The sequence below is a fragment of the Sciurus vulgaris genome (genome assembly GCF_902686455.1).
Source record: "Sciurus vulgaris genome assembly, chromosome: 17".
In the NCBI taxonomy this organism is placed as follows: domain Eukaryota; kingdom Metazoa; phylum Chordata; class Mammalia; order Rodentia; family Sciuridae; genus Sciurus; species Sciurus vulgaris.
In genome coordinates, this window is record NC_136478.1 from 39,670,687 (window position 1) to 39,693,400 (window position 22,714).

At 44.6% G+C, this 22,714-nt stretch overlaps 1 protein-coding gene across 11 annotated transcripts in view; it reads left to right on the top strand.

Moving 5' to 3' along the window:
* The window catches only part of ZNF536 (zinc finger protein 536), a 431,821-nt gene that overhangs the window by 271,305 nt on the left and 137,802 nt on the right, over nucleotides 1-22,714 (top strand). For 8 of the 11 annotated variants that reach the window (XM_079117612.1, XM_079117615.1, XM_079117611.1 and 5 more), the window contains 2 exons: nucleotides 4,747-4,831; nucleotides 11,205-12,772. In XM_079117612.1, coding sequence (XP_078973738.1) covers nucleotides 4,747-4,831; nucleotides 11,205-12,772 — 1,653 coding nt within the window. Of the gene's footprint in view, nucleotides 1-4,746; nucleotides 4,832-11,204; nucleotides 12,773-19,918; nucleotides 20,807-22,714 lie in introns of those variants that run through there. The other 3 variants (XM_079117610.1, XM_079117618.1, XM_079117609.1) reach the window with 3 other exon arrangements.

Sequence of the window (22,714 nt, forward strand, 5' to 3'; positions counted from 1 at the left end):
CCTGGGTGTGATGGGCATTGTCACTGGCCCTGCCTGCCTTGGAGCATGGAGTTATCCCAGGCCCCAGAGGACTGTTCTAAAACATGTACCAGTTCCTGCTTCCTCCCAGAAGTCCCCTGCAATCTGCCCCTACTTCATTCCTCACTCCAACCTGTACTGGTTTTCATCCTCATCATCTTTCTGAGACACCCTTGCCTTCTTTCTTTTCCTCTAGTGCCGAATACCTGTTCCTGCTATAGGACCTATGCACCCCCAGTATCTACCTGGAACATTCTTCCTCCATACGGTCTCTGGGGGCTTCGCTTCATTGTGATCCATTCAGAGAGACCATCCCTGACTTCCCCGTCTAAAATGTCCCTCACACATTCTGCTTTAATTTCTTCATAAATTAACACATTCTGAACTGATCTTACTTGGTTTAATTTTCATTTCCTAATGTGTTGTTTGTCTCCCATCAAGCAAAACCTAAGATTTGTGAGGGTGGCAATCTTGTCCAGCTTTTTAATTGATATCATTTCTATAACTCCTGGGCCTACAAGAGCTCCTCACACCTAGTAGGGGCACAGTGAGTCTGTCTGAAAGGTTGAGTGACAGAGCAGTTGCTGGAGTAAGTGAATGGCCCCCCTCCCACCATCCCTGCAAGGTGACATTGGGTCAAGTGCAGTAGGGAATGTGGTTCATCTTCCAGAGAGCACGTGAACCCATCAGAAACCACAGTATGACAGTTAGACTGAAGTGCTGGATCCCTGAGGGGCAGATGGAATGGAAGACCCCCTCCCCCAGCAGTTAAGGAAGCGGTCTCTTCTGACACACATGCATTTGCACACTCTGTTGTCTTGGTCCATGCACTAGAGTGGGAGTTCTGGGAGAGCAAAGACTTTCGTCTGTTTGTCCAGCCCTGTCTTTAATAACTACAACAGAGCCAGGCTCACAGAAGGCACTCGGGAAGTATTTGCTGAATGAAAGAACTAGTAAGGGAATTAGTGAAAGGGGCCAGGCTCAAGGCAGGCTATCTCAGACATCTGGCTTTCTCAGGTTATGCCAATGTCTATTTCTTTTCCTACCCAGGTTGGAGCTGGTGGCACCTTAAGTTGTGGTAGTAGCTGTGAGACCCACAGACTGCAGCACAGGGACGCTGTCCTCAGGGTACCCACTTTATACAGAAGAGTGGAAACCAGGCCAGGCGCATCTTGTGATCGACACTTCTATCCCATGTGAATTCAGTGCCCTGGGCTGGGTTTACTGGCTGGGTGGTAGGCTCACTTTGGGTGAGGTTGACCTTGCAGTGAGAGTAGATCAGCAAAGCAAAGGGCTCCGCAGTAACTCTCAAGGAGGGGTATCACTGATTCTTTGGACACCATACCCATCAGCCTGCCCAGGGGTGAGTAGACACTTTCACAGAGTGCTTCTGGGAATGTTAGGACCAAAGCTGCCAGAAGTCTGGTGAACCCATATGGAAGCAAATGGATATTGCTTTCTGCAATTTTAAACCTTTTTCCAAACTTCTGCCACACAAACTTCTGAAGTTTGTGACTAATCATCTTAGGAGACTCTGAGAGAAGCAAGACAGGAGAGGTATTCCAGAAACTTCCTAGAATAAGGGAGAAAATGAAAGAAGCCATGGAAACCTCACATCCCCACCAACACCAACCCCATCGGAAACAGTATCTGCAGTGTTTAAAAAGCAGAATGGTAACCAGATAAAGATCAATTTCCTTTTTATCTAAGAACAAAGAAGTTGGAAAATGCTTACACTTGTGCATTTGAATAGAACAGAAAGTGTTCCATGTTATAAATCACCGAAGTAAACATCCATTATGACAATGTAAAAGTGTAGATTACACAAGTAATTAAAAATCAAAATCAAGTTATTTGTTAATAAATGATTTCACGGGGCTCCAGTGGTTGAGATGCCCTGAACTCCTTCCCCTTTGCTCCTTATGTTTTTGTATTTCCAAATGAGGTGTCCAGCAGGCAGAAGTCTATGAAGAAAAACACACGTTCTCCAAAATGTCATCTTCTGAAGTTTTTCTGCAGTGGGCTCAGAGGAGTGCATTTAAAAATCCAACCTGTAATAAATACATTTTAATTGGTTGGGCTATAAGAGGTCCCATTCTCTGTATTTTCCTGTCACACTCCATCTTTATTAGAAGTCTTGATCGCATGACATCGACTGATAAAAACCATTTTCCTTTCTTTCCTCCACTGCATTAACTTAATTACTGCTCTTCTTCTCCCAACACCTGTTTATTAGAGGCACTGCGTACAGGCACCAGTCAGGTTGCTCTGAACACCTGGGGGCTGGAGACAGCCTGCCGGGTAGCTAGGATGTTTCTGCTGTCCCCTGGCTTCAGCCAAACCTGTGAAGGGCATAGAGGAGGCACCTGCAGGACCATGGGAATCCCTAACACCTGCCTGATTCCAGAGACTCCCCCAGTGGCTCCCTGTAGGGCAGATGTCGATAGCTGCCCAACTGAGGGGAAACTAAACTTCTCTCCCCTGGGAAACTTTACCCTGGGCTGATTAGGACCCAATCCCTGGGCCTAGGCAATGTCACTCCTAGAGCACCAGAGCTGCGATTTGAGTGCAAACCAGTCAGTGCAGGCTGGAAAGGAGTCTGTGTCAGGGCTGTCCAGAGAAACAGAACGTGCCAGAGATGGTGCGGGCATGTGTCACAAAATGATGCTCAGTCATGCAGATGGAAGATACACATTATAATGGAACCCCTAATTCCTATCACCTAGGGATGTCATCTCACCCTAGCAGGACACCCTATGTGTTTGTGGGCATGCTGGTGTAAAACACCTACCACACTCCTAGTTGTATAAATGTAAAACATGTCCAATTATGTATAGTACATAATATTTGATCATGATAATAGACTTCTATGTAACTAGTTTATGTATTTCCTCTGCTTTATCTTTTATTGTTATTTTAGAACGTAATCTTACTTACAAAAAAGTTTACTGTAAAGTAGTATAGGGTATCATGCTGGCAGAAACCCCATATACCTTATATCTGCTATTGCTTGACTGCATTGAGAGGCTACGTCAAGTGACTGGCTTATACCATCTAGGCTTGTGTAAGTTCACTCTGTTTTGCACCAGGATGAAACTGCTTAGTGACACATCTGTCAGAATGTGTCTTTGTTGTATGTGTTTATATATAACACATTTGATAAGAAACTGGCTCATGCAGTCATGGAGGCTAAGTCTCAAGATGTGCAATTGACAAGCTGGGGGCCCAGGAGAGCCAGTGGTGTAAGTTTTATTTTTGAGCCAGAATCAAATGCAGAAGACTGATGCCCAGTTCAAAGACAGACAGGCAAATTCTCTCTTCCTCAGCCTTCTGTTCTATCCAGGCCTTCCATCAACAGATTGGAGGAGGCCCATGCACCTTAGGGAGGCAATCGCTGATTCAAGTGTTAATCTCATTCAGAAACACCCTCACACATATCCTCAGAGTCACCTTTAACTAAATATCCAGTCACCCCGGGGTCCCACTCAGGTGGACACACACAATTAACTATCATAAGCATGCACAGGCAAACATTTAGTCAAAATACGCAGATTGAGACAGGGCTGTCCCCAAGTTCTCTGGCAAGGTTAGCCAATTGTCGCATTATTGGCTGCCCACAAATGCACTTCCTCAATGAACCCTTCTCTGACCCCAACTCAGGAAGGTGGATGTTTAGGGATATTCTGGAGGGTGTTCAGGAGGCAGGCAGGTGCTCACAGGTTCCTGAAAGGCTGGAGTGTGCATTTGTCCCTTAAATCTGTGGATGGGTGTATCACCCCTGCGTGGGCCATGAGACTCTAGGCTGGATCCACTCAGGTGACTCACCTGTGTGAGGGTTTCCCAGGAGAATACTGTGGTCTCAGGAATGACCATTATAGAGAAATGTAATAAGCAACCTCACTCATGATAACTCAGAGGCCCTAAAGTTCAGCAACTAATTAAAAATAAATCTCATTAGTTTTTTTCCCCCCTCTCAAATTCTGTGGTGGCTTATTAATCTGGTTTTGATGTGCTGTACACACCAGTCCAGCCCTGAGTTGGGAATCTCTTTATGAGAATGGATCTGCACAGGGTGGTTTTCCAGGGGTCTCAGCCCTGGTCAGGGGCTTGGCCTTGGGCTGAAAGGCATGCCTGGCACTACCCACCTCCTGGGGGCTGCCTCTGTGATGTCACAGCAGGGTGCTGGCCAAGTGGGACACAGGGAGATGTCTTCCTTGCCCTTGCTGGCTTTCCAACCACCAAGCATGAGGTTTCCCTTTCATGTGGGACCAAAGAGAGCTGTGGAAGTAAAAGACTTCTGCCCTGCAACCCTGGAAGGGGCAGCCCACAGTGGGAGCTGGGGAGGGCTATGCATTAAGAGGGAACTGGCTGACTGAAGGCAGAACAATTCAATGGTGAGAGGGTGGCAGGGACGGTCAGCGACCACAGCCTCACTTTTTGTACACTCCCAGGTGTAGGTGCTGAGCTGAGCTCTGCACTTCTTTGCCCTTGGTCCGTACAGAAGTTCAATAACCATAATTCCATCCCCAGGACCATTCCAAGGGAAGACACGGAGCCTCAGAGACAGAAAGTGACCTGCCCAGAGTTGTCCATTCTGGATTACAGGTTGCAAACTGGTCATAATCCAGAGTGCCATTCTCGTGACCACTGCACTATGTTGATGTTGTTAACTTTTCTGGGTGAATTTCCTGCTTGCTTTAGGGAATTAATGCAACATTTCTTTAACAGCATGTGTCCACACCATAACCAGCAGGAGAGAAGGAAGTGACTTATACTCACAAGTTGTGTTGACGCAGCCTCCAGGTGACCTAAAAGGGAAGTACTGTGCACCCCGGCTTTTCCTTTACCCCTAACTTAGACTGGCCTGAGGCCAGGACTCCTTGACCCTCTGTGCCTCAGTTTCCTCACTAGCACAATGAGGTTAGGGAAGTGGCAAGGCAGGGGGAATGGCCAGGGTAGTGTGTGCAGATACTCTGACCCCTGGGATGGATGGGGGGCGGAATTTCTCCCTGTGGCTTGGAGACGGTCAGCTTCTTGTGCCATCATCGAAGCTGCCTCTCCCCTCCAAAGGCTTTCCAAACACCAATGGGCACATAAACGTGGGCCAAAATGGAAATTTTCACTAGCCTGATCCAGGTGCCTTCTGTCTGGTGTGCACATACCTTCCTTCCTGTGCTGCCATACTTCCTCGTCTCTGTAAGTTAACCAGGCTGTTACAACACCTTGAACAAACAGGAATATGAAATTGAATATATTTCCAAAAATGAGTTTGCTTTTCCCATCTCCTTTCCCAAAAGGAAAGGAAGTAGTGCTGTCCTCAGTGTGGGAACAGCCACATGAGCAATGATTTAAAAAAAAAAAAATCTCCAAAAGAAGACGATCTTTTTTTTTCTTTTTGTTTTGAATTCAAACTCTACCGTTTTTCTATTTCTAAGACAAACTAAAAGCCCATTTTGTTTCCCCATAGTCCCTCATCCTTGCTCTTCCTGCCTTAATGACATCCCAAACTTTTGTTGAAAATAATTGATTGAATTTAAATTTCCTTAAAAGTTTAAGAGGTAATGTTACAGTATAAATTTCCTACCAAACACTAAGTAGGGAAATATCCATTAGTGAAATTAACTACAGTTTCTAGGTAGCTAACAATGTGCCGTATACAGTAGGGCATGGCTAATGAACACTGCAGTGGGTGATATTTCATTATACAAATTAATGCTCACATTTTAATGGGAAAGTCACATAATGAATCTCGGCTTCAGTGACAGCAATTAGAGACACAGATTGTCCCCTTCTGGACAAGGCACTGTTTAGCAATAAGCAGCTGTGAGGAAAGTCTTCAGGTTTACAACATATATATGCTTTGGGGGAATTAGTGTACAATTTATATTAATGTACTGAAGCTTGGCTGCAAAGGCGCCACCATATTTATCTCTCCTGGTATTAACTAAGTAAAGACATGTAGGAAGACTAAATAAATATCAAATAGAGGATGTGAATACGGGAAAATATTCAGTTCCTCAACTTAAAAGTGAAAATACTTCTGGAGATTTCATTTAAAAAAAACAAAAAGGAAATAGAAGCAACGAATCACTTCTTCAAAGCTTAATCAAGGGGTTTCCAAAAAGAATGATGTGAATCCACCTGTTATTTTTGGAGAGGAGCTGTTGAGAACTTGCTGTGAGTAGCTCCAAAAGAACTCCCTGGAACGGTGAGGACTCCTTTGGTCTCTCAAGTGCAAAGTGAATGTTCAGAATAATAAAAGATAGGAGTATGTAAAAATTGGTACAGTGAACTGATTAAACCACCTGGTTATATATCTCTAAAAAATTATGAGCAGTGACTTGGAAGAAGTCACCAATAATTTTCCAAAACGGAGTATCTATCTTATGCCATAGGTCAGTGCAAGGCTAGCTTAAGTCAAGATGGTGCCAATCATTTCATTAGTCCACTGAAATGATGAGCTGATTATTTTTTAAAAATTTTTATTATGTCTTTTCTAGCAAAACTCTCTTTTCTAGAAATGCACCCATATCATGTTCCTTTAAAACACCATGAGAGGGTTTTCTACAGAAAGCCACTAGTGTCCTCAGCTGCTACCTCCAGTGGGTAAATGGCCCCATCATGCACATCCTGGTCCCAGGCACAAATTTCAAACTGGCTATAAAAGGCCAGACCCAGACTGAAACATATAATACTGTGGCCCTCTCAGTGTTTAAAAAATTTCAGAAGTAGCCACCAATATATAAATATTGAAATACCACGTATAGAAATGTGAAAATGAGAATTTCCTAGAAAATCAGAGATCCAGGTGCCCACAGCTGGTTAGAAGCAAGTTGTGGGTGCTCTCCAGTAGAAGCCTTCGTCCTCCTCCCCACTGTTACCTATGCACTACCTTGCTCTGAAGGCACATGAGTGTGTGGCTCCTGCAACAGGCAGGCACAGACGTGGCAAATCCCAAACCTTATGGAGGCGACCAGAGGGCTCATGACCCCCTGGAAAGCTTGAGGCAGTCTGAGGGACCCCCCCCCAAGCCAGGAGATTGGACTCATTTATGGCCTAAGTGGTCAATCATTCAACTAGACAGAGCTGCTGGCAGGGCCTGGAGTAGCCTGTGCCACAAGGCTGCACAGGGACTGCCTGTCCAAGTCTCAGGCAGAGTCCAGTCTCAGTTGGGAGGGGACTGGGAAGATCCACTGCCTGGCTTCTTGCAGAAGTCTGGCCATGTCTGCAGCTTGGGATTTGTCAGTCAGCCTGGAGCGCTTGGGTTGAAGAATGTGTCCAGATGCGGTGGCTTTGACTGCAAAGCAACTCAGCACAGGTGAACTCAGCATTTGTCCGTGCTGGCCAAATGGAGGAACAGCCCTTGACCACACCTCCAAGTCTGCTAAATGTGCTGAGAGGTCCTTCCTCTCAGTTGTTACCACCCCATTTAGGCCAATGTTGTGAGAAGTTTGCCTCCTGAGCACTCTGAAATGTGTCCTTTGGGGAAAGATGCTTGGGAAACAGCTCAGATGTTTCATGGCACATAAAGCCCTTGGGCTGTGTGGGATTCTCTGGAGGGCAAACTCACTCCTAGATGACTCCGATCCCTTGTGTTTGCTTGACCAGGGGCTAGCTTTTGTCTCCAGAGCATTTCCCTGTGCCACTGGCTGGAGAGGAAGTCCAGGATAGCAGCCGGACAGGGTGGGGACAATTAAGCACATCCTTTGGGGATTATAGAAAGAAATTAAAATTGAGGTGGTTTTGGTTTTTTGCAACACAAATCCAAAAGTTTATCCCATGCAATGTCAGTCTGGAGCATTTTTCTGGGGAACTGGGTTGACAGGAAGAAGTCACCCAGGTCAAGACTTTTTAGGAAGTAGGCAAGAGATGGTACTACATAGCAGAATAGAAGGCAGAGGGACTTTTCCATCCACAGGCACAGAAGGTAGAGAAAGGGTGGCTGGGTGGAGGGCTTTCCAGAGCCTGGACATATCACATGCAGCCAAAGCAACCCATGAACATTCACAAAACAGCCCTCATCTGCAAGGACCAGGGCCTGAGGAGACTCCAGTGCTCAGATGAAGGGTTCTGATTTCAGCAATGGCCTTTCTTTCTCTGGAGCACGGGAGGACAAGACCTCTCTTGAACTTTCAGGATCAGGATGTTGAATGAAGAGATACTATCCTCCTACCTACCTTGATACTCTGTGTGTGTGTGCATGTGTGTGTGTTCCCCTTGCTTTAGTAGCCAGGTGATTTGCCTTTTCTGAGATCCATGAGTTGCTTTGCTTCTTCACTCAGTTCCCAGTGCCATGAACAGCCCTTGGAAGGTAGGCAGCGCTCATTCATCCTCTGGTTCATTCAATCAAAAAATGTGTGTAAGTGAATCTGTGCATTGATAGGTATGTAGTTGCAAACATGTGTACATACACAAATCTCTGGCCCATTCAGGAGACTTGATTTAGTTCTTATCATGAGTTTGAGTTGGGATGAGGCCTCAGAGAATATAAGCTCTAACGGCTCACATTACAAGAACCTGTAACGGGCTGAGTGTCATGGGGTATCCAGTCCCCAGTAAGGACTCTTCAGATACCTCCTGGGGTCTAGATTGTTTTCACTGAGAAACCATGCCAGAACACACACTTGACTCAAAGGGTGCTTCCCGGGGAGCCTCAATTCAGGCTCCAAAGAGGGTCACCTGAGTTTGGAAATCCCCAAACCCCATGTGCACCTTTGACCAATTAACTCAGAATTGGAAGATGGGACCACATATCATTACTTTTTAAAGCTCCCCAGGCAATGCTGGGTTGGTTTTGCAAAGTGTAGTTTTTACAGTATCTGCATCAGAATCATCCCACTTGTTTCAAATACCAACTTTTGCCCCCAACTTCAGACAAAGGAGCCAGCATTGCTATGTACTAGGGCTCAGAACTCATGTCTTAACAAACTCCCCTTGCTTTTATGAATTATGTGGTATGAGAATTCATCTCCACTGTGCATTTCAAATGTGTGACCCTGGGAAATATATGTACGACATCCTCTGTGCATCCCTGTGGTCCCCACCACAAAAGACAGCCCCCACCTGCCTCAGGTCTGGAGGTCAAAGTTTACATTCTCCCTCATTAGCTCCTGCTAATGAAGGCCCATGCCTTCTCTACAGCCCCATTGCCAGATGCACTTAATCATTTCCAGGTGCATTTCTGAAATGCAGCCTGAGTCACCCCAGTACCTGTGGGCCTCACCTCTGCTGGCTCTCACTTTCGAGGCCCTCCCACAGGGTCTGCACTAACCTGTGGGAGCCCCATGCCCAAGCCCTAAGCTTTAGGAACTCCTCTGCTGTTCCGGGTCACTGGGCTGAATCAGTTGGGACATAAGCTGCCCAGTGGTGGCTCCCTGGCCTGCAGTAGACTGACCAAATAACAGTGGCAGAAGTATGTCTGAGTCTAACATGGGGATCAACTTCAAGAAGTAGGAAACTGGTGCCTGAAACCATTTGTACTTTACCTCAAAGGGGATAGAGTCTTTCCCCTAGATTCATGTCACTGATCTACCCAGAGGTGACTGTGACCTTTACATTTATGATTATAGAAGTAGATGCCCAGATGGGTCCCATCCCCAGACCCAAATGGTATTTCTGAAGACATGTCCAGGGGAGTTAGCAGCAGCTCATAGGCACAAATAAGGGACTCTCAGCCCCCTTATTTTGCTGTGGGGTGCAGTGTCTCCACAGTTCTGGCACACAATCCAGAGATGACGTGGTGGTGTCTCCTGCTCAGAATCTGGTCTGGTGGTAAACAAGATGTTTACAAAATCCAGGCCCTCAAATGCCCTATGCCTGGAGATCTGGGAGTTGTGGCTTCAGCTGAGAGTAGACACAGAGAAATGTCTTTAGAATACACCATTCACCAACGATTTGCTGGTGCTTTTTAGATCAGTCTGTTTTACAATAGAACAGAGGAAAGATGGGTGGGGGGTAGTTAAGCTTCCTGGGAGAAATAATTGTGGATATTGACAGGATGCTATTGTGAATACACTAACAAGGACTGTCAAAGTCCTTGTTCTTTCCAAAGAGCTTTTCGGTTGCAAAGTCTAGAAAAGACCCAGGATTGCTAACAAATTCTTGGAACATATTAAAATTCACATTTGTTTACCTCCTTCTGCTCCTCCATCCTACAATGCCAGCAGATGTAAGTTGTCTATCCTAGCATCATCTTCTCCATCGTGGAAAGAACAATAGAAGTTGGGTGTTGGATTTAAATAAATATTTAATTCCTGAAAATTATCTTATATGTTTTAAAACACTCTTTAAAGCTATTTTTATTCTCTAGAAAGTGCTTATTATAGGTAAATTACACATTTTACTACCGGAGCATTAGGTTTGCCATTAGTACAAATTTAAGGCACTACAAAGACCAGTAGATAATGTTAATTTCAAATACAGAAACTAAATATATTTTGTGCCTTTTTATTACTCATTTTCTTTTAAGTTTTATTGACTGCTTTTTATCTTAACTATATGTCTTTACATGCTGCAATCATAATGCACTGTAATGGTATTAATATTTTATAGAATCAGTATTTATAGTTCTTTATTTAGAAACAATGCAGTAGGTCTGCAGATATCCGAGCCCGTCTGGAATGGTGCCCTCCAAATAATGATAAATTACTTGTGCAGTATGCCATTTGCTAATTATATCCATGATTTACTGCAGAGCAAGACTTAAATCATTCATTTCAGTCTTGCGTAACAGGACCATAAAATTTTTAGGTTTAAAAATGGTTTCCATGTGTATAATTTAAACAAATTTTAGAGCTATTGTATACACAAAATATTGCAACCACCCATTTGTTACATACTTTGTCTTTTTAAACTTCTACTTTTAATGATCACTGTGGTTGAAATTATTATGCTTAATTTTCATAATCATAGCTTTTAAATCTACAGCCGTTTTCACATGTTAGATAAAGAAAAAGATAGCTAATTGTGTGTAGATAGTATGTCATTCCTGAATAGTCCCAAATGGTACAAAATCATTAAAAAAGCTTAAGAGTACGAATTATTCTTCTATTAAAAAACAGTTGTTCTCTAACTAATTATTAGTTTGAGCTGCTTTGTTTCAAAGAACAAATGTTGATCCTTCTAGCCTTGTTCTGCGCACCAAAATGAGATAAACACTTTTTCTTTTTCTCACATCAAAATCTTGCAGGTGAAAAACCCTACAAGTGTCCTCACTGTGACTACGCCGGCACCCAGTCAGCGTCCTTAAAATACCACCTAGAACGACACCATCGTGAACGACAGAATGGAGCGGGGCCGCTGTCGGGACAACCCCCAAACCAAGACCACAAGGACGAGATGTCCAGCAAAGCATCTTTGTTTATCAGGCCAGACATCCTGAGGGGGGCCTTTAAAGGTCTCCCCGGAATCGACTTCAGAGGCGGCCCCGCCTCTCAGCAGTGGACATCAGGAGTGCTCTCCTCTGGAGATCATTCGGGGCAGGCCACTGGCATGTCTTCAGAGGCTCCTTCAGACACCCTGAAAGGCACTGACCTTCCTTCCAAAAGTACCCACTTCTCCGAGATCGGAAGAGCTTATCAAAGCATCGTGAGCAACGGTGTGAATTTCCAAGGGTCCTTGCAAGCATTCATGGACAGCTTCGTCCTCAGCTCCTTGAAGAAGAGGGACATGAAGGACAAAGCCCTGTCAGATCCCTCTTCCATGAAAGCCCATGGAGCGGATGGTGGTGAGGAGAAGCCCAGCGGCAGGTCCTCTCAGAGGAAGGCTGAAAAATCTCAGCATGAGCCTCTGGACTTGTCGGTGCGGCCGGACGCCTCCCTCCCCGGCTCCTCGGTGACGGTGCAAGACAGCATCGCTTGGCATGGTTGCTTGTTCTGTGCTTTCACGACGTCATCCATGGAGCTGATGGCCCTTCACCTGCAGGCCAACCACCTGGGCAAAGCGAAACGCAAAGATAGCGCCGCAGGGGTGGCCGTCAACTGCAAAGAGCAGGCCCGGGAGGCGGGTAAGATGGCTCTACTGCCGGCAGCACAATCAAACAAAGAGATGGGCCTTTCGGGTCTGATTGGCTCTCTGGACTCTGCTTCTGAGAAGATGGCCCAAGGACAGGCCAAAGAGACCCTGGGGGACCAGAAGAGTGGCCCATGGCCCAGCCACGTGGACCCTGCATTTTGTAACTTCCCGTCAGACTTCTACAAGCAGTTTGGTGTTTACCCCGGCGTGGTGGGCTCGGGGGCCTCCGGTTCCTGCTCCAACAAAGATCCTGATGTGAAAGTCCACCCCGAAGATGATGCCCCGATCCTGATCCCCGAAACCACAAATAAGAACGCTGCCGATGACCTCTCAGATATCGCCTCCTCCGAGGACATGGACTCCTTCAAGGGAGAAAACAACGACGAAGAGGACATAGAAACCGAATCCGAAATGATGAGCAAGCCCCTGTCTGCCCTCAGCAAGGACAGCAACAGCGATGGTGGGGACAGCCTTCTGCCCACAGGCACCCCCCAGCCCGTCCAGGGACTAGTCTCACCTTTAGCCCAAGCGTCTGAGAAGCAGTGGCACAGCCCAGGCCTTCTTCCTGCCCAGGACCCCTCAGTGGGTCTGCCAAAGCCGGAGCGGGGGCCCCCGGGCCTGGAAAAGCCAATGAACATGCTGTCGGTCCTCAGGGCCTACAGCTCCGATGGCTTAGCAGCCTTTAACGGACTTGCAAGTAGCACAGCAAATTCTGGATGTATCAAGAGGCCAGACTTGTGTGGTAAGTTTTAGAATCCTCTTCCTTTAGTTCATTTCCCAAAACATCACTGCTGACCTGTGCATTTTTTTTTAAATGAGGTAGACTGACCCATTAGCAAATTTTAAACTAAACCTAAAAAAGAAAAAAAAACAATGCTATATATGCAATGTAGACAATCATAAAAGTCGACTTCATTTAGAAGTATCCAAACTACTTTTGTGTTCTGATTTGCATTATAATGCTCTCACATGCCTGTACTGAAAGGTATGGGAAAGGGGGTGGTGTCTCACGTGTGAACTCCCCCTACTTTTCATGCATAAGTGGAGAAACTACGTTTAAAACAAAAATGAAAAGAGACATGGTAACTTGCAAACTTTTCAGTATTTTCAACTTTTGCAGAAGATGCCTGAAGACACCTCCTTATAGCTTTGCTAAGCCAAATCTGCTTCCTTAAACTTTCCTTTAACTGACTTAGAGGATACTAAAATCATATCACACTAACCTCAGAATAGAATCAAGTGACCTCTCCAGACAGGGAGATGGTTCCAGGGTGTTCATGATTCATCTTTAGACATACCAAATGGCAGTTACCTGACTTTGGCCTTCTGCTGTTGCCTTCTGTCTGTCTGTGTGTTCCCCTGTCTGTTATTCTAACAAGAAATGTATATTGTCCAGTCCGATTAGCCGTATTGTGACCCTGTGTGTCTTGGATTTACGCGTGTCTGATCTTGTAGCAAATTGGCACTTCTTTACCTCCTTAAAGAAAATGGTTACCCCCAAAGGGATTCCAGATTTTAAAACATAATCCTAAATTTGAAACCTAGAATTAGAGCAAATGAACCTTGGGGTGGTCAGGGAGGACCAATGCAATTTTCTTTGCACCCAGATGTTCGTATTTGAAAACCTGCCTCCAAAGAGAAGCTCAATGTATTATTCCCTTTGAAACCAGCCCCAAATATCCCCACTAGAGACAAATGGCCATGATACCTTTCCATCTTTAATTTATGAATGGATTTTTTTGTGATTTTTTTTTACTTCATGTGAGGAAGGAAGGAAGGAAATAGAAGGGAATGTTTGTGAACATCAGCATCTTAGTATTTCTTTTAGCATAAAGCAGGATTCGGGAAGCTAAGCTCTGGGTTCATAATTTAAATTGATATATTTCTTTTCGCCTCTCCTTCCCTAATTCACTAAGAACTGGATCAAGCAGTTGGAAATATTTTTGAATTGTCAAAAATCACTAAATGGATTTCTGACAGCTCAAAAAAATATTGACAGTTCCTTATGCTGAATGATTCAAAAGGCCCCATTAACCAGTACCCCCAGATCTATTTTTAGTCACATATAATTCATTACTTTTGAAGCTGTTAAAAATAATATTTAAAATAAGAAGAAAAGGGTTTTATGCCAGTCCAATTTTTCCCCTTTTTCTTCCGGGGGAGCAACATTTAAATTTTTTGTTTCTTTCATTGTTGTTCTAAGTTTGTGATTGGGGTGGCTTCTTTTTTATTGTTTGGGGTTTTTGTTTTTTAAGTCTATTTTCGGTTCTTTCAACTACCTTCGTAGGACCAGGGTTCCTGCCAGGAATCCATGCATCAGAAAAGATCAAAACCTGGCATGTGCATAAGCTCATTATTATTTAAATTAGCTCATATTACCCCTATTAATTTTCCCATCTTCCTATCATTGTTGAAGGAAGGCTGTCTGCCTTGAGGAAGCTTGTCCAATGGTGTCCTTCTGCACCAGGGATGGTGAAGGGAAGGCAGCACAGGGGAGTCTTTTCCCTCCAAGCTACCTGTTCTTAGGCACTCCTCACCCCCACCCCAAATAGCAGCTCATAACACTCCTCTGACATTTCCACAGAATGTACAAAAACCTTTGCTTAGTCGACCTTTTAGCCATTGAGTGACAGACTCTGGGATGTAAGCTGTGACCCCCTCTCTTTCAAGGAAGTTGAAGATCCTTGAACCAGCCAAGCTAGAAGTCTTCCTGATTGCCTCGCAAAAAGGTTCCACGTCCCTCTGTCCCTAACTCTGGCCACAAACTGCCTATTTTTTGAGCGTGCGAGTTCTGTTTCATCTTCCCCACCCTTCCGAAACAGGCAGAGATGGTGCTTCCCTGTCCTTTGCATTTGCTTGGAGTTGGGGGGCACTTTTTTGTTTCCTCCAGGAGGATCCTGGCCTTGGCCCGTTCTCATTTCCCCACCCGCATATCTGGCCTACCATAACTGTAGTCCTCTCAATTTCTTGCTGGCTGTGGTGGCATCCTTGGACCCAGAAGGGCCAGTCAGTCAGAGTTAATATCTCAGAGGAAAACTTCAATCCACTGGGTTATGATTTTTTTCCTCTCAATCTAATTCACTCTTTTTGTAGCATTGCAAGTGGTACAAGTGACTATTGCAAACGTCAAACCCCCAATGGCTTCAGTTTGCAAGGGAGGAAATGATATTGGCATAAGGAATAAAATACTCCTAATGTTTATTCCCTCTTCTCTGCTCCACTTAAAGTAGATATGGATTTTCAAACAGGTCCACCAGCTTGATAACTGATCTTTACCATGAAGCTTGGTTTAGCTACACCAAAGAATCATTCCTGTGTTTCTCATCTCAGAGTTTGGAGTCTGATTTTGTCTGGTTGTTAAGCTCAAGTCCCCACTTAGATGCCCCTAGAAACAGGCTTGTGGAAAGAGGTAATGTTCCTCTGTTTAAGGAAGAACACTGTTCTCCTGGGGTGTAAACTGAAGAAACATCAGTAAAAACTTTAAGTTATGTAGACTCTCCCTAGATTTCAGATCTCAGCAGTCTCTCTTGCCCTTGCTGGTAAGTTGGAGAAAGAAGCTTCTCACCCTAACTCTATGGGTGATTCTCTTTTAGTAGGTTATACAAACAGGCACTTCCCTAATAATTGCATTTCTGCTTCTTAACTTTGAAAACTTGCCCTGAATTCCTTGGTGTCAAAGACCTGGGGTCCTGACCCTGTACTTTTCTAACTAGAGTGCATAAAGAACCAACAGGAAGAGGCCACCCTAGACAGTTAGTTAGGGAGAGTCCAGTAGCACAGGCCAATATTGAGAACAGGAGTGAATTTTCAAAAGATCTGTCCATGCGGGATAGCACATTTGCGTATCAGGGACATATGACAGATGATCCGGAGGAGGAGATTGAACCACCTTGGATTAAGCTGGAGGACATGCATTGTTGCTGTTGGAGTGGGTCAGGTCCCATGGTGGGTTTGATCTTGTTACATGAAATTACCCTCTAACCAAAGTGTTAGCTTCTTGAGATGACTCCCAGGCTCCAGGTATGGCCCACATTTCTTTATTCTATTGAAGTTACATAATGTACAAGGGCACTCCAGTACCAACAGAGAACTTGGATTTACCCTGGATTTTGTTGGAATGGGTCTGACTTTGGTTTTGCAATAAGACAGGCTCCATGTGAGTATTTCAGACCAGAACAGTGTGCAGAACTGCTGACTAGGCAGACAAATGCCTTTGTCCAGTCTGAGAAACGGTGATGGCAGCGTCAGTCAGTGAATAGCTTGGAGATCCAGGAGAACATGGAAGGCCCAGGCTTTGGCATGCACTCAGACAGTACCAAGGCCAATCTGCAGAGCACCTGGTTCTGGCTACATGGAAAAGGTAAAGACCACGTTTCACCCCAGAGTTGGTGCATGGGGAGAGCAACTGGATCTTCCTTCTTCCTTGTCTTTTGAAATGGAGACAGCCAGGGTGTGAAGTTATGTGTTAGTTTTCATAAGCAGGGGTTGCTCTGGGTCCTTCAGGAGCCCCCAGTGGCAGGGTTGATGGAGAACTTTAAAATCAGACTAAGGGAAATGCAGGGAGAAGAGCATAATTCTTTTGCCCTTAGAGAAGTCTTGCCCTGGAGTTACCACTACTTAGGGAAAACCAGCTGAGCAAGAAGAATCTGTGGGCATGTCAGCTGTGGACATGAGGTCTATGTGTGCAGTGGTTACTAGAACACTCAGTGGTTGCTATGACCCACTCAGGCTCAGGAGGGAGCCAGTGAGAAGGCAAGGCCACCCACAGAAATAGTTCCAATAGTCCCAACTTATTCTCAGGTTATTGAGAAACTGGCTTCCCTGATTCAAATTATGCCTGCGACTATGGAATAAAGGTCTGCTGGACTTTTGTAGCAGTGAGAACATTGGAACCCACCACCCAAAAAGTACAGCCAACTGAAACATCTTCACATATCATGTACTCTAAAATGTGTGATGAGATGAACCAGGATATCCAAACTGAACTCTCTTCAAAGGTGACTCTGGTCCTTTTATGATTTCTCAACTTTCGTTGTTGGAAAATATTCACCGTTTTGCCAGCTACATATTCTAAATCAGAGGTCAACAAATATTTTCTTAAAGGGGGTGAATATTTTAGGTTTTCAGACCATGTAGTGCCTGTCACCATTACTCAACTCCTACTGGCACAGGAGCAGCCACAGATAGTACATAGATGAAAGGGTGTGACTTGTTCCAATACAACTTAGTGAACTAAAATAGAGCCAGGCTGAAATTGGTCCATGGGTCTTAGTTGGCCATCCCCCATTCTAGTGTAAAGAAGGATGTGTTTCCATGGACCTTCCTACTGAAAAGGTACAGAAACCTTCCTCTGCTTTTCCATTGGACAGTGAGTCTATGCAGGGAGGACCATATCAGTAACTTCAGGGCTCCATCTATTGCCACATAAAACCAAAGAGACTTTCCAGAGACAGAGGAATTGTAGACCCAGATGGGCCTGCTCTACCTGTTTCTGGAAGGCCACATCTCTACCTGATGTTTCTAGGGGAATCATTCCAGAGTCACCCCCATCACAGCCAGTGTGCACAAAAGTAGAAGATGGTATAACTCTGTCTTGGCTTCCTGAAAGCCTGTTTCTTCATGGATGGACAAAAATGTAGGAAAGGAATAAGATGGTAGACATAAAAGAGCTTGGATAAATGTTTCCCCAGTTGAGTTTGTGTATTACCTTGCAGAGGTGAGTGTCCACCTGAGGCTCTTACATGGAAATGATGCCAATCTTTTAGTTGCATTAGTCCCTTTAGCACTAAGCAAGCACCAATCTTACTTTCCATTGATGTTCTAGAGGCACATTTTATATCCTCATGTCTGCCAAGCTACACTGCTGGTAGCTATTTCTTGGTACATAGGAAAGTTAGCTTTGAAGGAGATTCTGGCAATTTTGTGATAACATCTCATCCTCATGGTTAGAACTTTTTCATTCTATGCCTGATAAAAGGCAAGTGTTTATAGGTAGAAAATAAGTCTGGCCCCCTCCATCTTTAACCAAGAAATAGTTGAGGTCTCTAATGAGTTAGAAACTCAAGGTAAACCATGGATGAGGTATGTGCAATACCTTGAGAATCAAATGTGTGCATTTGGTAGATTTGGTAGACTGATGCACTGCCTGTGGCAGTTGGTTCATTTTTTGGATTTGAAGAACAATCTAGATTGTTGCCCTGAAGTCAGTAGGTTTCAATGAACAAAGGAGATTGAATTGGGAAAATTGCACAGAAAGAGAACTACTACATCCCACCCTGCCAAGTGTGGGGGAGCCCAGGCTACAGACATGTTAACCCAAGGGAGGGCAATTAGCCCAGGAGCGTGGATGACCCAGAGATCTCTGTTGTTGTCTCAGTGCTGCCTTGCTTTGCTTAAAGCCAGATGAGTGATTATTTTTCCTTTTCTCTTCTCTATGAACTGATTCTCACATGGATTGGTTTCAGTCTTTGGATGAAGTACCATTTTGCACTCAGTCTAGTTCGATCATTTACAGAGTAGTCAGTGTTCTCCATGGTTCCAGTCTTAATGGGTGTCCAGGATCTGCTTTTAGATCCAGTAAGGAGGACCATTTGGTCTGTCATGAAGTCCAAAGGCAGAAACTTTTAAATTTATGCAAATCATCAATCCATTCTGCCTGCTCTGCCTCTGCTGGTTGTCTTGAAATAGCCTACAAAAACTTTTCTCTTTGACTGTAGTGGGACAAAACATAGGTGAGGCCCCCCCTCAGATCTCCTACAGCAACAAGAACCCCCAGGTGGGCACTCCTCAGCTCTCATCCAAAGCCGTGCTCCGTGCACCATATTGGATGCAGAGGCAGCCCCTTCAGATGGCAGCCTTCTCCAAAATCTTTCCGGCATTCTTCTCCTCCTCCCCATCCCTCTTTTTAAATTAAATGGGAATGCCATTGATGTGATGTCGTTTGCACTGCAGGATGACAGAACTGTTGTGCGAATACCATTGTATTTGCCAAATGGTCCACTCGTCATTTCAGAACAAACAAATGGATGGTGTCTGTAAGTCGGCAAACACTGGTGACATTTAGCCTTGTTTATGTTCCTTTCCTTTTGCTGCATATTTTTGGCTCCAGAAGCTACTGTCTGAATCAACAGTGCTTCTGAAGCAGGAGAAAATTCTGGTAGCATTAATTTTGGTTGCTGTGTCGATGTTCCCTTCAGATTGCGTGACACCTACAGCCCAGGATCAATCAAGCCTGGGAGGGAGAAGAGAACATCCAAGTTTTTTTTTAAAAAAAAAAAAAAAAAAAAAAACACACCTTCATATATATATATGACTTAAGACTTAAGATTGGGAAGGAAGAAGGGTGTGTTGAGCGGAGAGAGTATGGTGAGAACAGATCCTCTTGTCCCTGGTGAAATATAAACTCTCCAAGGAAGCCCAAGTCACCACCATCTTGAATAGGAACAGTGTGACCCCATGGATGTCTTACACTATGCAGGTTCCCTGGGGTTAAGCTTTGGCTTATCCCTAGGCTACTGACCGGAAGTGATGGTTAGAACTGACAATCATCCAGATTCAGGCCACATGTTTATTAGCTTTTGGAGGAATCTATTTCTTTCTTTTTGAATTTTTAGATGTTGTATGCAAAGCCCAGATTTCAAATAAATAATAATTATTTCCTATTACTTAGCACTGATCAGCAGCACCTCTACGTCTAATTGCCAACCTGCTCTAATCATGTAGACTATTCTTGCTTTCGCCAGCAATGGAAGGAACAAATTTTATAAATATTGCTTTATTGTCAGTATTCCATTAAATAACTAGGGGATATGACCCTGCCCTTGCTTTCAAATGCCTCTAGCTCAAATGATTTCTGGATTGTTTAATGAATCTGCACATTTTCTTGCAGGTAAGTGACACCCCCTGTCCTAGTCGGTCTATCTGGACTTGCCCTTGTCTGTTCGTGCTCCTCGGTGGTTATCTGCAGCTTGTTAATCGTGTAAAGTCAAGAGAAGAACGTATACACATATGTGTGTTGAATAAATAATTACTATTGGCATAGGTATGTGTATACACACGGCACACCAACCTACAGTATATATAGCAAAGTATCAGGGAGGCTAAAAATATTGCCCCATATGTTCCACTATTAGTCATGGATTGCAAAAGCTTAGAACAGAAAGAAAATTCCCTCAAAGTCATAAATCCTGAGCAACAAATGCTGGTGGATTGCAGGCCCCTATACCTGTAAAAAATTTGGCTAGGGGGGTTTCTGTTCTGCCAGCTCACCTGAGCTCATACAGGTGGGCTCCTTGATGGTCTCGTCGGCATTACTGCTTGTGTCTGATTGTCCTGTATTTTGTAACACTTTAGAAGAATACAGAAAAGTGCAGTAATTATCTTTCTCCATAGTATTTAAGCAGAAATATTGCTAGTTTAATATTGTGTCAGGTTGTGGTATTAACCAGGAACAGAAGACAGTAAAATTCCAGCAAACAGCACCTTGACATTCACAACTAAAAACTGGTAATTGAAGCAAAATGTGTAAACTTGTACTGGGTTATCGTGTGCTTTGGAATAGAGTATTGTTGAAGTAATTAGAAGATATATTAAGGTGTTCCTGGTAATGAAGGCATGTAAGTTATCATAATTGTAGCTTTCTGAATAAGTGTCAAACTATATCTTTAAGTGTGCTGTATGCCGAGTTACAAGTTAGGTCATTTATGAATGGAATGTAAAACAATACTAAAAATGCTTCAATAACTTATCTTGGTATTGCTAATAAAAAAAAAGCTGTGAAACATTAGTGCAGTTTTGAGTCATTATGTTAATTCATTCCACAACACCCCCTCGCCCCTTGGACATTCTTCTCTTTGTCGGAAGCCCCAACAGGACATTCAGGGAATTATTGTTGCATTGACCCACCCATCTTAAGGTGGGCCCTGTAAGTGACAATTCCTAAACAGGCAAAAAGGAAAGGAACTTCCTCATGTGGGTGGGATGACTGTGGGGGTCGGGGGGGCGGGGAGAGCCAGAGGACACATGCCCATCTCTCTGTCTGGACCCCACAGCCACTCACAAGACCCACAGATGGGGAAGCCTTGAGCACAGAGACCACAGGCCACTTTTGCCCCACCCCAGACATGGAAAAGACTGCTCACAGCCAGCCCGTCTTCTGCAAGTCTTAGCATTTCCTTTTCATCCTGGGAAGGCAGTTTTCATGGAAAGAAACTCAGGATTAGAGGAGTTTGGGACTACTTTTGTTCCACTGAGATTTGCTGGTCATGCATGTGTTCCTCCTAATGGGCTCTTGCCTGTTCTTCCCCCACCCTACCTCTTGATGGAGAGAGGTACAGAAAGGAAGGAATTTGTTTTTTGGTTGTGTTGCCTGGTTTTGTTGTCCATGAGCTGGATTTTTCAGTCCTGCCATTTCAAAGGTGTCTCCAAATCTTCTTTGCCTGGGTATGTTTTGTAAATGGCTAAATTCCATGCATATCCCTGCTCCTTTGCCTAACTGATCCTGTAGGATCAGGGCAGAGAATCTGAAGCTCCAAGTCTATTACTCACTCTCCCCAAATAAATAGTGTCCAACAGGGTAATTGAAGTCCAGAGATGTCCTTTGGAACAAACTTGGCCTTAACAACAGGAAAATTTTATTGTTTGACTGGTTGAAACATTCTCTCCCATATCTCTCATGAAAACTGGTTGAGCAATCCTGACCCTAAAGACCACAGTACAGTATCAGGTTGTCTCTTATTTGGAAGAAGAGGTGACAAATGACAGATCCTAAGTCTAAGAAAGATGTGAAGAAAACTCCAAATGAAAAATAGAACTTTTTTAGCAGGGGGGCACTTTACCACTGAGCCACATTCCCAGCCCATTTTATTTTTTTGAGACAGGGTTTTGCTAAATTGCTTAAGAACTTGCTAAGTTGTTGAGGCTGGCCTTGAACTTGCAATCCTCCTGCCTCAGCCTCTGGAGTGGCTAGGATTATAGACATATGTCACATCACCTGTTAAAAATAGAAATTTTAAAGAAGATTGTAGAACTTTCCCAGAGTTCAGTGCCCTCAACTGTTATCTGATTCCACTCAGGTGAAGCCGAGAGCACACATTGTAGGTTCCCATAGAAAATGTGACCAATCCCAGAAAGCCCAGCAAAGGTAAAGTGAAGAGGACCTCACAGACAGGCCCTAGGTCCATATGGCCACAGCCCAAGCAGGGCCAGTTTCCACCAGTGTGTAGCGGAGTTTGCATAAGGAAAGAGACTCCAGGAGAGAATCATCTTTATTTCCAGTGTCACCTGAGTCTGGGAACTGCCCTGAAAGAAGTGGGGTACAAAATGGGGCACATTCATCTAAGCCTTTTGGGGGATGCCTTTGCCCAGGGTTGAGCATGTTGTCCCCAGTGTTGTTCATCATTTGTGGTCACTCTGTACACTCTCTGGAGCCTTAGGCACACCATGGCACCTGCTGGTTTGGACAGTCATCTAGGAGGTTGTTCAGAGGGACCCACGTGCAGCCTGAGGTACCAGGCTCTGGGAATTGGAGGAGGGAGCACAAGAGCAAGGGAGGAAAGAGACATGGAAGGATCACATCACCCAGCCCCTGTGTCGACAGCCGGGAAGACTCCCTGGAGCTGTATATTCAGGCACCTGCTGTTCTCTCTTCCTTTCATGGGGGCACAGTCCCCCCTACCAGAGTCCC